General features: G+C 39.7%; 1 protein-coding gene and 1 long non-coding RNA gene across 2 annotated transcripts in view; one reads left to right on the top strand and one right to left on the bottom strand.

The window, feature by feature from the left end:
* Positions 1-3,926: 3,926 nt before the first annotated feature.
* LOC147846549 (uncharacterized) overlaps positions 3,927-15,490 on the bottom strand; it is a 1,651,758-nt gene continuing 1,640,194 nt past the window's right edge. Inside the window, exon 3 of the long non-coding RNA XR_015479083.1 lies at positions 3,927-4,663. This is a non-coding gene — a long non-coding RNA (uncharacterized LOC147846549). The remainder of the gene's footprint in view (positions 4,664-15,490) is intronic.
* Positions 8,477-11,787, top strand: rxfp3.2a (relaxin family peptide receptor 3.2a). The gene has a single exon (XM_087241499.1). The coding sequence runs from the start codon at positions 8,649-8,651 to the stop codon at positions 9,843-9,845; it is 1,197 nt and encodes a 398-aa protein (XP_087097625.1). The 5' UTR covers positions 8,477-8,648; the 3' UTR covers positions 9,846-11,787.

The following is a 15,490-nucleotide window of genomic DNA, read 5'->3' on the forward strand; positions in this document are numbered from 1 at the left end:
TTCACACTTAGCTGATGATTGATAGTAAAGCTAGTTTGGCGTGCTGTCCCGGGAGAGAGCCCTGAGCTTATAAGATCCTCGAGCCCTGGGCTCCCTCCCGTTGCAAGGCGAGAGGGGAGTTTGAGCTCAGGTAGATCTCGTTGACTCCCCTTTTTGCTTGTTGTAGCTAATTGTCGGATATGTATGCTGAAAGGTGTACTCAGAGTTTAGCTAATGTATTTTGATTAATTGTTTAGAGTGATTGTTTTTGAACTGTGGGAGGAAACCGGAGGACCCGGGGAAAACCCACGCGACCACTAGTTTGGAAAGGAATTAAACCAGGGGCATTCTTGCTGCGAGGCAACAGCGCTAATCGCTGGCCACCGTGACACCCGTTTAAAAGTAGGGAAAGTATGGTTGTGTGTGTGTTTTTGGGGGGGGGGGGGGTAGGGGGGGGTTTACAATTACAAACATACAACAACCACACAATAACAACACTCATCAAGACAACATTCATTCATTTATTTATTCATTCATATCTTAGAGTGATTGTTTTTGAACTGTGGGAGGAAACCGGCGGACCCGGATACGAAGATATTGAGATAAGAAAAGTCTGGTTATTTATAGTAAGTTAAGGATCATCTGATAGGATAATCAGTCATTGGCTAAAGTTGGAACAGCTGTGAACAATCATAAGCACGTGATCCTCTCGAAATTTGTTTATGAATAAACTTCACTTATGGTAAAAACAGCAGGTGTGATTTTTAAAGATAATACACATCCCCTTCACTCAGCATTTGAATTGTTACCAGGTTTAGAATTCCTAAAGCACGAAAAAATGCTTATAAAAGTCATTTATCCCAATGGCAGTTGTTATTTTAAATCGGATCACTGTTTGTAGTGAATGAGGTGGTTGGCCAAGAATAATCTGCAGTAGTTTGTGTGAGGCTAATTTGGCTTTTAAACTTTAAACTTATGTTGTTGTCATGACCTATGGTTATGAGCTTTGGATCATGACCGAAAGGACAAGATCTCGGATACAAGCGGCCGAAATGAGTTTCCTTCGAAGGGTGGCAGGACGCACTCTTATGGATAGGGTGAGGAGCTCTGACACCTGGGAGGAGCTCGGAGTAGAGTCGCTGCTCCTCCACATCGAGAGATGTCAGCTGAGGTGGCTCGGGCATCTGTTTCGGATGCTTCCTGGATGCCAACCTAGGGAGGTGTTCCAGGCATGTCCCACCGGGAGGCGGCCTCAGGGAAGACCCAGGTCACGCTGGAGGGACTATGTCTCTTGGCTGGCCTGGAAACGCCTCGGGATCCCCCCGGAGGAGCTGGAGGAATTCGTGTCTGGGGATAGGGAAGTCTGGGGTTCTCTCCTAAGACTGCTGCCCCTGCGACCCGGACCCAGAAAAGCGGCAGAAGATGAATGAATGAATGAATGAATGAATGTTGTCTTGATGAGTGTTGTTATTGTGTGGTTGTTGTATGTTTGTAATTGTTGTCTTAAATCCAGTGTTGAAGACAAATTTCCATTCTGGTTCAAGCAGAACGGACAATAAAGTTTAAACTAAACTAATTGATATTCGTTTTCAGTGTGTTACAGCTTGGTATTTGTCTGTTCTCCATTGGTAACACTTTACAATAAGGTTCATTAGTTAATGCATTTACTAACATGAACTAATCATGAACCACACTTGTTTAGCATTTATTAATCATAATTGAACATTTACTAAAGCATTATTAACATTCAAGTCCATGCTTGTTTACAATAGTTAATGCACCGTGAGTTAACATGAACTAACAATGAACAACTGTATTTTCATTAACTAACGTTAAATAACATGAATAAATATTGTAGTAAATGTATTGTTCATTGTTTGTTAATGTTAGTAAATGCATTACTTAACATTAACTAATGAACCTTATTGTAAAGTGTGACCTCTCCATTTGTCTACTGTCAGTGTTATGCGCAACAGGTAAGAATGTCGCGCGACATACATTGTGCACACGTAGTTTTGAATATCACTGCTGTTAGACACACTAGGTAAGGGGCGTGCTCCACCCACTGTACTTTTGTTTTCTCATTGTATATATTACTATAATTCCTAACCCCAACCTCAGAACCATTCAAATACAGTCATGGTAGCCAGGGCCGGAGTGGGACTCCTTTTCAGCCCTGGAGTTTCAGGCCTTATACCGGCCCACCTCAGTTCACGACTGACTACACTGTAAAAAAATTCAAATTACAAACTGTTAACTCAGTTTAAAATTGTAAGTTAGGTCGACATATTTTTTAGCTCAGAGTTGAATTGACTCATTAAAACGATTTACTGCATGTTTGGAACTGTTTTCCGTTCATTAATTAATTTTTTTGTTGGCTTAGTCACTTTATTAATCTGGGGTCGCCACAGCGGAACGAACCACCAACTTATCCAGCACGTTTTACGCAGCGGATGCCCTTCCAGCTGCAACCCATCTCTGGGAAACATCCACACACAATCATACACTATGGACAATTTAGTCTACCCAATTCACCTGTACTGCATGTTTTCAAACTGTAGGGGAAACCGGAGCACTCGGAGGTAACCCATGCGAACGAAGGGAGAACATGCAAACTCCACAGAGAAACGGCAACTGACCCAGCCGAGGTTCGAACCATCGACCTTCTTGCTGTGAGGCGACACCACTACCTACTGCGCCACTGCGTTGCCCTGTTTGTTCAATGAAAGTAAAAAATTAGTTGAGGAAACAATTGAAGTTTAATTTCTTTACTTGAGCGTTTACCACTGTAAAAAAATAAATAAAATAAGTTAACTTAAATTTTTAAAGCAACCCGCTGCAAAGAAAGTTTTGAGTTTATTAAGCTTCAGTGGTTGAAGTTGTTTCAAATTATTCAGTAAAGTATACTCGACTTGAAGCAGCTTTTTCAGTCAACTTAAATAAATAATTTCAACCAATGAAGCTTAATAAACTCAAATTTTCGTCTTTTTCAAGGACACAGCTGCTTTAGAACTTAAATGGGGGGTATTGAAGAGTAAAAAGTTAAAGGGTAGCTAAGTCTCCAACACTATTCTTTAAAACACCCAACCCAGGCTCATTCTAAAAATGTAGTCCCGTGGACATTTCTAGACACCGCAAAATACGTGGCCGGAGGTACCTGCCGTTCCTTTCGGAACTTGCCGGCCGACCGCTCACCTCCATGTGGAGGGCTTTCCTGCCGCAACCAGTTTGTCCAGTAAGCTTATTGTGTACGTGGCTGGACTGGAGGTGCAGAAATGGGCTGACCACGACGACGACCAGGTTCGAGTCCGGGGAAGAGCGGTTCCAGAAATCAGATAAGAAAACAAAAACAAAATCCAAAAAATAAAGCGAATGATTTCAAAATGTGTAAAAAATCCGAAAATGTGGTAAAAATCAGACTAGGGCTTTTCTTTTTCTGACCGTTTTTTTGTAAATCGTCGTTGGTTGGGTTTAGGAAGGAGGAGGGTGGGTCAGCAAATTGGCCAGTCGCACGGTCAATCATTCTGTCATTTAGACAGACAGGCGGAAGGTCGTTCCGATAGCGGACTCTAGTGGGATTATGCGAGAACAGCGGGGACGCGAACGCCGCTTGCGAGAGACATTCAAGACACGAAAAAGCATGCACAGCAGCTCTTGTGCATTCGCGAAAACAAAAACTGCAAAAATACGTACCCCTTTTACGTATTTCGCAGCCTCCAGAAAGCGTCCGTGGGACTACGCTTTCTTAAACGAGAGAGTCTGGGTTGAAAACATCATAGTGTCGTTTCCTGAATATTGTCTGTGCTAAATTCTTTATAGATATCCAGTCCTTTGTAATGGTGGTCACACAAAAAATGAAAATAAAATATGTACACCTACATAAGCAACCCAGTATTATATGTCGTGAAAAAAAAATTACTCGCGTTCGAACTCGCAATGCAACATGCTGACTAGGGTTGTAACAATATACCGGTATGACGGTTTACCACGATTTGAACGTGCACGATTATCATACTATGAACAATTGCATATCAACGGTTTTAACCCTTTAAGACCGAGACAGCCGCCCGCGGCTAAAAATAAGTATTGCTCTTAAATGTTTAATAACTTTTGATCCGCTGATCCGATTCATACAATTCAAAGATTGGCATAAAGAAGAGAATCTCAGCTTTCCAGTGCTGTATCACATAACATTCGCGGACTTTCAGAGGCTCCGGAATCAGTGCGGTTACGTCATCAAAATTTGACAACGCTGATTTGACAAAGAAACGCTCGTCACTGTGTCTCCGGACAAATCAGACATGATACATTGATGCATTGTCCCTCCTCCATGCCCAGATTGGTTCAAACTCGCTATATCACAACCAATAAGCATAGGTTTCGCTTTTGTTTGTGGACCAACATGAGCTTTTTGAACAACACGGAATGAGAGATAGGCATACATTTATGCGCGGCTAAATAAAACGCAAAAAAAAAAGTTTTGCATGAAATAATTCTCATACTAAGTACTTTTGCATGCACAGCAGCACAGAAACATGACAAAACAGTGACACAGCAAAGACGAACTGCTGCTCTTGCTGTTTTCAAAAGACGCAAATGAAGATGCAGCTGTTTGTCTGCATTGCAGACAACCATATCCAAATCCATATCGATAGACAACCATATCCATGCTGGCACATAAAACCTAGGGATGTTCCATATTGAATCTAGTTTCGTTATGTAACTATTTATAGTATAGTAAATATTTATATCTATTTTTTACTGAGGATTTGCACCATGTTTATTTGGACTTTATTTGGACTTTGACACATTATTTATTATTTTCTTATTTTTATTTGTTCATTGTAAGTGGTGTTGTTTATAGTAACTAAAAATATATTATTTGGAAAAAGTCAAATTTGCTTCACTGTTCTATTATTTTGTAACATTTGTAACATACCGTATACCGTGAAACCGTCAAACCGTGGTATTGTTTTAGACGATTATCATACCGTGAAAAATTCATACCGTTACAACCCTAGTGCTGACCACTTGACCACAATAGCACTGTTATGTTGGTGCGTTTGGAGTAAAAAATATTGCACTGTTACCTGCAAGACTTTTTTAACCACAGTATTACTTTCTATAGATGGCTTAATCTTTTTTCCTCTTATTAGATTTCTGATCAAGTTATGCCTGTAACGCATGGAGTGACACTGACAACTGAGGATTGGATCCACGTGCAGGTTTATTCGGATAGTCAGGCAAGCAATGGTCAGCACAGGTGCAAACAGATGTATAGAGGCAGTCCAGAATTGTAATCAGATAACAGACAAGAGGTCGTAAGGCAGGCGGCAGACTAGGACAAACGGCTAACAAGGTCTAAACAGAGGAAACCAAGACAAGGTTAACGCGTTGTAATGTCACTTTACAGCTAACAAGACTCAGCCATGTGAATGAATGTATGTGCTGCTTAAGTAGTGTGTGTAATCAGTCTTTGAGCAGCATCAGCTGTGTGTATGCAATCAGTCAGGATCTGGAACCGGTTGTGTATGTGGAGCATGACTGGTTCTTGTAGTCCATTTATCAGCAGATTTGTAGTTCATGTGGATGTGAGTGTTTGCCAGCGACCTCTGGTGGTTTGATTGCTGGTGAACATGACAATGCCAGATTTAATAATGTTGTGAATCATCTGATTTTCATTGAGCAGGTGTAATATTCATAATCTGGTAGCAAAATCTGATAGGTAGGAGAACACCGGCAATGCAAACCAAATTCCTGCTCTGTTCGTACAAGGATAAGACAGCCCTTAACAGAGCCTTTGACCCTATACTCCCGCCACACAATATTGTTTTCAAATGTTCCCTATCATCTGTTTAAGTTTTTATTCTCTTTGAATTTCAAAAGCTAATTCATGACACATTAATTAGCATGGTTACGTACTTCAAAATATCTCAGTTTCACCCCTCCTTTAAGGAGTGCTTTTAAAATGAACTTGCAATGCCTCTGCAGTCTCTCCAGCAAGTAATGACCTGAATGTCAGTTTCTTTTATGCGCAAGGACACGCACTTGAGAATCTTCATTAATGCTCTGAATGTTAATACAAGGGAATAGGGGACATCCTTTCAGATGCTTCACCTTGTTTGACCCATATTGAAGTTTAGGAATATTCATTCGTGGATTGTTTTATTAAAAGTGTAACTAGAAATGATTTTCAGGACAAACCTTTGAGGCCAGATTAATTCATCTCAGCACGTCTCCCAGGAGCGACACACTAGGAGATCCAGGGAATTAATTGATATTGCTGTTCCAGCTACTTTGCTTGAATCAAAAAAAGGCTTTTGTGTTTCAGATACCAAGTTAATTCAGTCTTCAAGCTTTCGGGGTGTTTTATATGTAAGTGTCTGTGGTGGTTTCATTACAATGAATATTTCTAAAGGTGTTAATAATAGAAGCTTGAATATAGAAAGTACATTTCAAGTCCTGGATATTTATGGATGTTGAACATTACCAATGTTATTGATTAGAAAAAAATATGATATAAAAAAACAGTTCTCAATCATCAGAACAATGAAAGTATAATATTTATTCATTTATTCATTCATTTTCTTTTCAGCTTAGTCCCTTTAATATTCTGGGGTCTCCACAGCGGAATGAACCGCCAACTAATCCAGCATATGTTTCATGCGGATGCTCTACCAGCTGCAATAAACCCATGCGAACACGGGGAGAACATGCAAACTCCACACAGAAATGCCAACTGACCCAGTCGAGGCTCGAACCAGTGACCTTCTTGCTGTGCGGTGATCGTGCTACCTGCGTCACTGTGGAGCCAAGTACAGTATAATACTGTAAATGGCTACTTATTTAACAGAAAAGAACAACTTTCATACATTTCTAAACGTGAACCACTAATATAGTCACCGGCCACTTTATTAGGTATATCTGTTCAACTGCTCGTTAATGCAACTTTCTAATCAGCCAATCACATGGCAGGAACTCAATGCATTTAGGCATGTAGACATGATCAAGACGATCTGCTGCAGTTCAAACCGAGCATCAGAATGGGGAAGAAAGTGAGTGACTTTGAACATGGCATGGTTGTTGGTGTCAGAAAGGGTGGTCTGAGTATTTCAGAAACTGCTGATCTACTGGGATTTTCATGCACAAACATCTGTAGGGTTTACAGAGAATGGTCTGAAAAAAAGGAGATATCCAGTGAGCGGCAGTTCTGTGGGTGCAAATGCCTTGTTGATGCCAGAGGTCAGAGGAGAAGGACTGGATCCAGCTGAAAGGAAGGCAACAGTAACTCGAATAAGCACTTCTGACCTTGAGGCAGATGGGCTACAGCAGCAAAAGACCACACCGGGTGCCACTACTGTTAACTAAGAACAGGAAACTGAGGCTACAATTTGCACAGACTCACCAAACTTGGACAATAGAAGGAAAACAAGGAAACGTTTAGGAAATTAGGAAAACGTTGCACAAATGCCACGAAGGATTAAGGCAGTTCTGAAGGCAAAAGGGGTTCCAACCCGATACTAGTAAGGTGTACCTAATAAAGTGGCCGGTAAGTGTATGTCAACGTGTAACAGTAATTATAGAGCAAAAATGATTGTCCGATTGCCCAATATATTTATAACAACAATTGCTGACTTATTAAAACACTATTTAACAATCAGTAAAGCTCTAAAATGCTAATTTGTTGTGATTGTAAAACACTATACTTCGCCACTCTTTAAAGCTTTACCTAATTGTCAAAAAGACATTTTAAATCATTTTCAATAAGAGTAACATAATTAATATTGCTTATTTTTACATATATTTATTAATTAAAAGTTTGCATATCTATTACAAAAATGAAGATCAAACATTAATTTATATCACAAAGTTGTTTGTAACATCAGACACTTTTTTTGCATTTTATATGCTTTCTGTTTGTATAAAATGTAATTTGATGGAGATACAAAAATAGGACATTCTATTTAAAGTCAGTAAAAACAAATGACCAAAATAAATAAATAAATAAATAAATAAAATAAATGTTTGTTTGCATTCAGAATATTGTCAGCTTCAGAAATTGTTTATCATTGTCTGAATTATTTTAACCCAAGTAAAAATAAAATGTTTTGCATTAAGAAATAACATTTAAAAACTATCAACTATCAAACTAAACTATCAAAACTATTCAGATTAATCATTTGTTGCATATTTTAATGAGTAATGTGTCAAATTCCTCTTCGACTACATTCATTACTTTATTACTGCACTCTAAAACTAGGATTAGAGCATCTTAAACGAATGATTTCCCTGCAGATTTAATTTAATCTTCATGTAAACAAGTAATGAAGAACTGACAGACATTTTATGTCAACATCTTTATCATCAGGCCTTTTCATATGGTTTTGTTCTGATGTCATGTCATCAAGTTAAAAGCATGTAGTTCTTTAATGAAAGCATCCTCATGTGGCAGCTCGGGTGTTCGCTATAAAAGCACAGTGTTGCTCCAGGAGCGCTCATTCAGGTGCGGGGAGTCGAGCAGAGCGGAGAGACGCGCACTCACAGCGCGCTTTAAATCTGTGACTAAACACATTAGGATCGCGTGCTGAACCTGTAGGATGACTTTTAGGAAAACATCTCTGTAGCGCATGGAATATTATAAAAATCGTTTGGATGCGTAAAGCCGTGCCATGCAGGGGAACAGCAGCGCGTTGGCACCGGGTTTAGCGTCGTGCGGTCCGGCTTTATATGAGAGCGATGCGCTGCAGAACCGGACTCTCCAGAACCTGTCCCTGCGCTGCTGGCTGCAGCTGCTCTCCAGAGAGTCCGCGCCGGAGCTCTACGGCGACAGCTCCAGCATGGCCATGCGCGTCGTGATCGCGCTCGTCTACCTTATCGTGTGCGCGCTGGGGCTCGTCGGGAACCTGTTGGCGCTTTACCTGCTCCAGTCGCGCCACAGACTCAAGCAGTCCTCCATCAACTGCTTCGTCATGAGTTTGGCCGTGACCGACCTGCAGTTCGTCCTGACGCTTCCCTTCTGGGCCGTGGACACCGCTCTGGACTTCAGATGGCCGTTTGGGAAGGTGATGTGCAAGATCATCAGCTCGGTCACCACTATGAACATGTACGCCAGCGTCTTCTTTTTGACGGCCATGAGCGTGGCGCGCTACTGCTCTCTGTCCTCTTCTTTGCGCATGCAGAGTCCCAAAACAGCCTCGGCGGAGGTCAAGTGGGCTAGTTTGGGGATTTGGATCGTGTCTGTGGTGGCCACCATCCCGCACGCGGTGTACTCGACTACCGCGCAGGTGTCCGACGACGAGCTGTGCCTCGTGCGCTTTCCGGACTCGGGTAGCTGGGACCCGCAGCTGCTTCTGGGTCTTTATCAGACACAAAAGGTGCTTTTGGGTTTTGTGATCCCACTGGTCATCATATGTGTGTGTTACCTGCTCCTTCTGCGCTTCGTCCTGCGGCGGCGGGTAACCGGGATCCCCGGCTCGGAGAGCGAGAGAGGGAGGCACAAGCGCCGCTCCAAAGTCACCAGATCGGTTACCATCGTGGTCCTGTCCTTCTTTCTGTGCTGGCTGCCCAACCAGGCGCTTACCATGTGGGGGGTGCTGATCAAATTCGACCTAGTGCCGTTCAGCAACGCGTTTTATAACGCGCAAGCCTACGCGTTCCCCATCACCGTGTGCCTGGCGCACACCAACAGCTGCCTGAACCCGGTGCTGTACTGTCTGATCCGGCAAGAGTACCGCACTGGACTCAAGAAGCTGCTGTTTAGAGCCACGCCGTCCATCCGGAGCCTGGCCAAACTGGTGTCCCGCGGGAAGAAGGTGGCGGAGGCTCCGGCCGGGGTGGCCGTGGTGCAGATGGAGATCGGTATGTGACGTCAGGATAAAGAGATACACTTTGAACTTTTAAACGCATCTTTGTATACCTCTGCTCCACGACACGGATTTGCAAATATCAGACATTAATGACACAAAATGAAATGATTTTACTGGTTCAAAGTTTGGACACATTCTCTGATAAAGGCATATTGCGTTTTTATTATTATTATTTATACACTCTTCAAAAATAAATGTTCCAAAAAAAAAAAAAAAGAGTTTTCCATAGAGAATTTTGGTTCCTCGAATGACATTTCGTATTAGAATTGATTTTAGTTTGTAAAAATAAATATTTGAATGTTCTAAAGAAGATTTAATAGATGATAAAGTGCTCTGTGGAACCATCAATGCCAGTAAGGGCGTTTATTCTTAAGAGTGTATTCGTTTTCCATAATAGCATGAACAGCTACTTTTTAAAAAGCTGAAACAATAAATTTTGTTTATGTATTTATTTAAAACGTTGAACCAAAGTTGGCAAAGTAAAAGCCAACAAATGTTTTGCATGTTGCTTTATCGATAAACAGTTTAAACTCTTCTTTTTATTGCTTTATAGTTTTAATTAATATAATTATACAACAATTTTTTATAACATTTCTATTTATAATTTTTTTAATATGAAAATGTAAACCTATGCTAATACATAATTAGCACATTTTTCGCTATTTTACTGTGATCATGTGTTTTCATAGTTCTTAAATAGCAAAATAATGATCTGCAAAATAAATAATAAATGGAGCTTTTTCTTCACCCCTAAAAAAATATTTCTACTTCTCAATTTCAAATATTTTTTTGTAATAACTGGACTCAAGTGGTGGCGCGGCGGCGCAGAGGGTAGCACTGTCGCCCCACAGCAAGAAGGTCGCTGGTTTGAGCCATGGCTGGGTCAGTTGGCATTTCTGTGTGGAGTTTGCTTGAGCTCCCCATGTTGTCGTGGGTCGAAAGACATGTGCCATAGGTGAATTGGGTAAGCTGAATTTTCAGTAGTGTGTGTGAATAAATGTGTATGGATGTTTCCCAGTGATAGGTTGCATCTGGAAGGGCATCCGCTGCGTAAAACATATAATGCTTAAGTTGGCGGTTCATTCCGCTGCTGCGAACTCTGATTAATAATGAGACTAAGCCGAAAAGAAAATGATTGAATGAATGAATGAATGAATGAATGAATGAATGAATGAACTGGACTGAAGCAGTTTCCTTTTACTGGAACTTCATGTTAAGCTGCTTTGACACAATCTTCATTGTTAACCGCACAATAGAAATAAAGATGAATTGAATGAATTGATATTGGCATTCAGCCTAATCTATTGAATACATGGACGGTAGGAATGATGACAACATTGACATCTTTTTCTCTCTTTTAAGAAGAGCTCTCCTGTTTTTTTTTCTTTTGCTAAACAAATACAAAAAGTATATCTGCTGTAGTTTCCACTAGAAGTTTATTCACTTCTGAGATCCTTGAATTAATAATAAAAAAATAATCGGAAACTCATAAAATAAAGAAGTGTGTCCAAACTGCTGGCCGGTACTGTGAGATGAGACCTTGATAACTGAATCTATTGCATGGAAACATTCAAGCCTTTCAAAACATCAACATTTACAGTATGAACAGTGTCTATTCAAGCTGAACTAGGACTGGATTTTTCTCCAGGACTGAAGAGTTTATTCTCTGCTGCTGGAGGAAAAGGACAGGAGGATATTGACTGAAGCTGGAGGACCTTTAATAAGCCATGAGGAGCGAAAACTGTCCTTGAGCTTTTTGTTTTGTTCAGTGCATTTACTGTACCATCTCTGGATATTTCCACAGCATGACACATGCAAACTACACACAAAATAATGCTGTCTTTTTGACGAGTTTCAAATCAAGTGTCGCTTTTGGAAGAATTGTTTAAATGTAATTCTCGCACATGTGAATTATTTTGACGATAAATCAATTGCAATAGTTCATTTGGCTGAACTGTGTATGGCTCAGTGTAAATAAAAACAAAATGTTCCAGGGCAAAAATGCCATTTTATGTTGATTGCATTTGGTTTAAAGGATCTGAGTGAATGAAAGTAAGTTTGCCACATTTAAAAAATAATTACTAAAAATACTTGAGCTGAAAGAACACAATTTTTCAGTTTTTTTATGCTCAGTCCACTTCAATGTGTGAAAACCGTGAATGAATTGTGCAGAACCGTGCATTTTGTACAGTGCAGAGGCCTCATCAACGCTGCGAACAAACAAAAACTACGCCAGGTTTCACGCTCACGTTTGGATTTACTAACGATGAAATGAACGTGAGAATGTGCGTTAGTCCACGCCAACTTCATGCCTGGCGTAAGTGCATTTCTTGTGTGTGTTTGTTTTATTTCCATTGGCGACTCCTAGAGGAAATTATGTTAAATTGCACACTACAAAGTATCTTTGCTCCATGCAAGGGCAGCTTAATGGCACGGGATCATCCGCATGTCTAGCAGCTATATAAGGTTTCCATATCATACAGTTGACAAGCCAAACATTAAAGCACAATTTATGATCGCTGGTTTTCCCAATGTAATCGGATCGATCAACTGCACGCACATTGCTATAAAGGCGCCATCTGAAGTCGAATTTGCATACTAGAATATAATGTAATGTATTTTTTTATTTAATGCCATGTCAGCAACCAAGGCTATCTTCATGGCAGGAATCTTTCAACAAAAAAATATACAATTTAAAAATCAACAAACAAAATAAAACATAAATTAGATTTAGATTTTTTGTGTTAATACATGATAAAAATTCTAAAATCTTTTCTGGTTTCACTTTGTCAAAAATGTCCTTAAAAGATTTCATTTCATAAAAAGTCTTTCTGGAATCAGTAAAAGCAGGACAGTCCAGAAAAATATGTTTTATAGTAAGAGGAGTTTTGCTGCGTACTAGAATCAGAAACATTTCCATTCAATAAATGTGCAAATAATATGTGATGCTCAAATGCGCTTAACATAATACACACTTATTAATGATTCCTACTTGTCTTCCTTGTGATGAAGAGTAGGCAAAATCTGATAAGTAATGGGGAAAAAATAAGATTGAATTAATCAGATGCTGGATTCGAACCAGGTTTATGAATGATATCGTCAAGACATGTTGTTCTTGTGTGTGTTTATTTTATTTCCATTGGCGACTCCTAGAGGCAGTTGTGTTAAATTGCACACTACAAAGTATCTTTGCGCCATGCAAGAGCAGCTTTATGGCATGGGATCATCCGCATGTCTAGCAGCTATATAAGGTTTCCATACCATACAGTTGACCAGCCAAACATTAAGCGCAATTTACAGTGATCGCCGGTTTTCCCAATGTAATCGGATCGATCGACTGCACGCACATTGCTATAAAGGCGCCATCTGAAGTCGAATTTGCATACGTGAATCAGAAACTTTTCCATTCAATAAATGTGCAAATAATAAGTGATGCTCAAACGCGCTTAACATAATACACACTTATTAATGATTCCTACTTGCCTTCCTTGTGATGAAGAGTAGGGAAAATATGACAAGTAATGGGCAAAAAATAAGATTGAATTAATCAGATGCTGGATTTGAACCAGGTTTATGAATGATATCGTGAAGACATGTTGCCCTGTGCTTAACAAGTTACGCTACTCACGCTGTTAATATTCGCTCTCTTTAGCTTTGTTATCTGTCGATAAAACAGGCGATAATCTTTCAACTAGCTCATTCCATCGACAAACTTGCAAATCACATCGTTTTTCTCCGGTCTGAGGAGCACCTCCAGTTCTCATTCTGTTCAAAGTTTCTCTTTTTGCTTGCTTTTGCCATTGCTTTTTCATTTGGTTTTGGCAAAGTAGAGTCATTACAATATTTATTAGGGGGAGGAGGCAGGGAGGGGTTTTGCGCTTGTGCACGTGCACTCAGTTTCACGTTAATTCAGATGTACAAAGAGAAAATGCGTGGGATTCCGAATTTTTTACTGCGTAGGCAAAATTACAGCTTTGTGCAAACGCAATGTTTTAGTAAGAATTCAACACAAGTCTTCGTACATGAGGCCCCAGGGGCTTCATGTATCAAGGCTGTGTACGCACAAAAACTTTGCTTACGCCAGGTTTTACGCTCACGTTTGGATTTACTAACGATGAAATGAACGTGAGAATATGCGTTGTTTTACACCAACTTCATGACTGGCGTACGTGCATTTCTTGTGTGGGTTTGTTTTATTTCTATTGGCGACTCCTAGAGGCAGTTGTGTTAAATTGCACACTACAAAGTGTCTTTGAGCCTTGCAATGGCAGCTGTATGAGACCACAGATAGATCATCCGCATGTCTAGCAGGTATATAAGGTTTCCATAAAATACAGTTGACCAGCCAAACATTAAGCGCAATTTACAGTGATCGCCGGTTTCCCCAATGTAATCGGAGCGATCGACTGTAGCACATTGCTATAAAGACCCCATCTGAAGACGAATTTGCATCCGTGAATCTGAAACATTTTCATTTAATAAATGTGCAAATAATGTGTGATGCTCAAATGCGCTTAACATAATACACACTTATTATTGATTCCTACTTGTTTTCCTCGTGATGAAGAGTAGGCAAAATCTGATATGTAGTGGAGGAAAAAGAGGAACGAGTTTATCAGACGCTGGATTCGAATATGCGTGGGATTCTGCGTACTCAGTGTTTCATACACCTAAATGTTTTACTGCGTACGCACATTTACAGCTTTGTGTGTACGCAATGTTTTAGTATGAATTCAACGCAAGTCTTCGTACATGAGGCCCCAGGTGTTTTATAACATCTAAATCCAGTGGTTAAAGTCAAATATATAATTTAATACTTAAGTGAAAAGGAAGCGTTATAATATTACTTTTTTTAAAATAATTATTTCTTGTTTCAACTCATTATGATTTTTTTAGTCCACATAAAATCATATACTGTAGATGTCAGATTTTGCTCTCAGTTATGTCAAATATATACATACTGTGTATGGAAACTACAAAATAATCACAGAAGTAAATGAGTTTACCCTTTTCCCAATCTTTAGTTGTGTTTTATTGCTTTTTTAATCTCCATGAGTCATAACACATGAACATGCAGCAATTATATTGCATGAAAAATAATATATTAAGTCATTTTAAAATAAAACATAACTAGATCCTATAGGGCTGTCACAATTTCAGATATTTTTTACCATTCACGATGATAATTGTTGCCAAATAAAGAGCACAAAACACACACAAGAATGATATTTGGGAGTTTCCAATCATTGGGGATATCTAAAGTAACAAAAATAATTGATGATGATGATGATAATAGCCTTTTAAGTCTTTGGAGGGCGGAGCTACAAATGCCTGTGTGTCAGCATAATGGCAGATTCAATACAAAACTAAGGTCCTATGCTAATGAGGGAGAGATCATCACTAGTGGGCGGGGCTTTCCCCCCTCTTATGACACGTATGTCAATCAAAGTGTTTCTGCAGACTGTTTTTAATCAAGTGTGATTATATAAAATGTAATTAATATATTTTTACCATTAGAAGTTATAGTTATATTCACACACTGTTGTCACACAACTGTTTAAACCCCTTTTAAAGTGCCTTTTGCATGATTAGTCCCCTTTAAATTGATCTAATACTTATCAAACAGCTTCATTTCAGTGTATGAA

The sequence above is a fragment of the Danio rerio genome, chromosome 2 (genome assembly GCF_052040795.2).
Source record: "Danio rerio strain M-AB ecotype USA chromosome 2, GRCz13ab, whole genome shotgun sequence".
Lineage (NCBI taxonomy): Eukaryota > Metazoa > Chordata > Actinopteri > Cypriniformes > Danionidae > Danio > Danio rerio.

Bases quoted from the DNA above. Each gene is read 5' to 3' on its own strand.
- rxfp3.2a (XM_087241499.1), top strand. From the start codon at position 8,649: ATGCAGGGGAACAGCAGCGCGTTGGCACCGGGTTTAGCGTCGTGCGGT.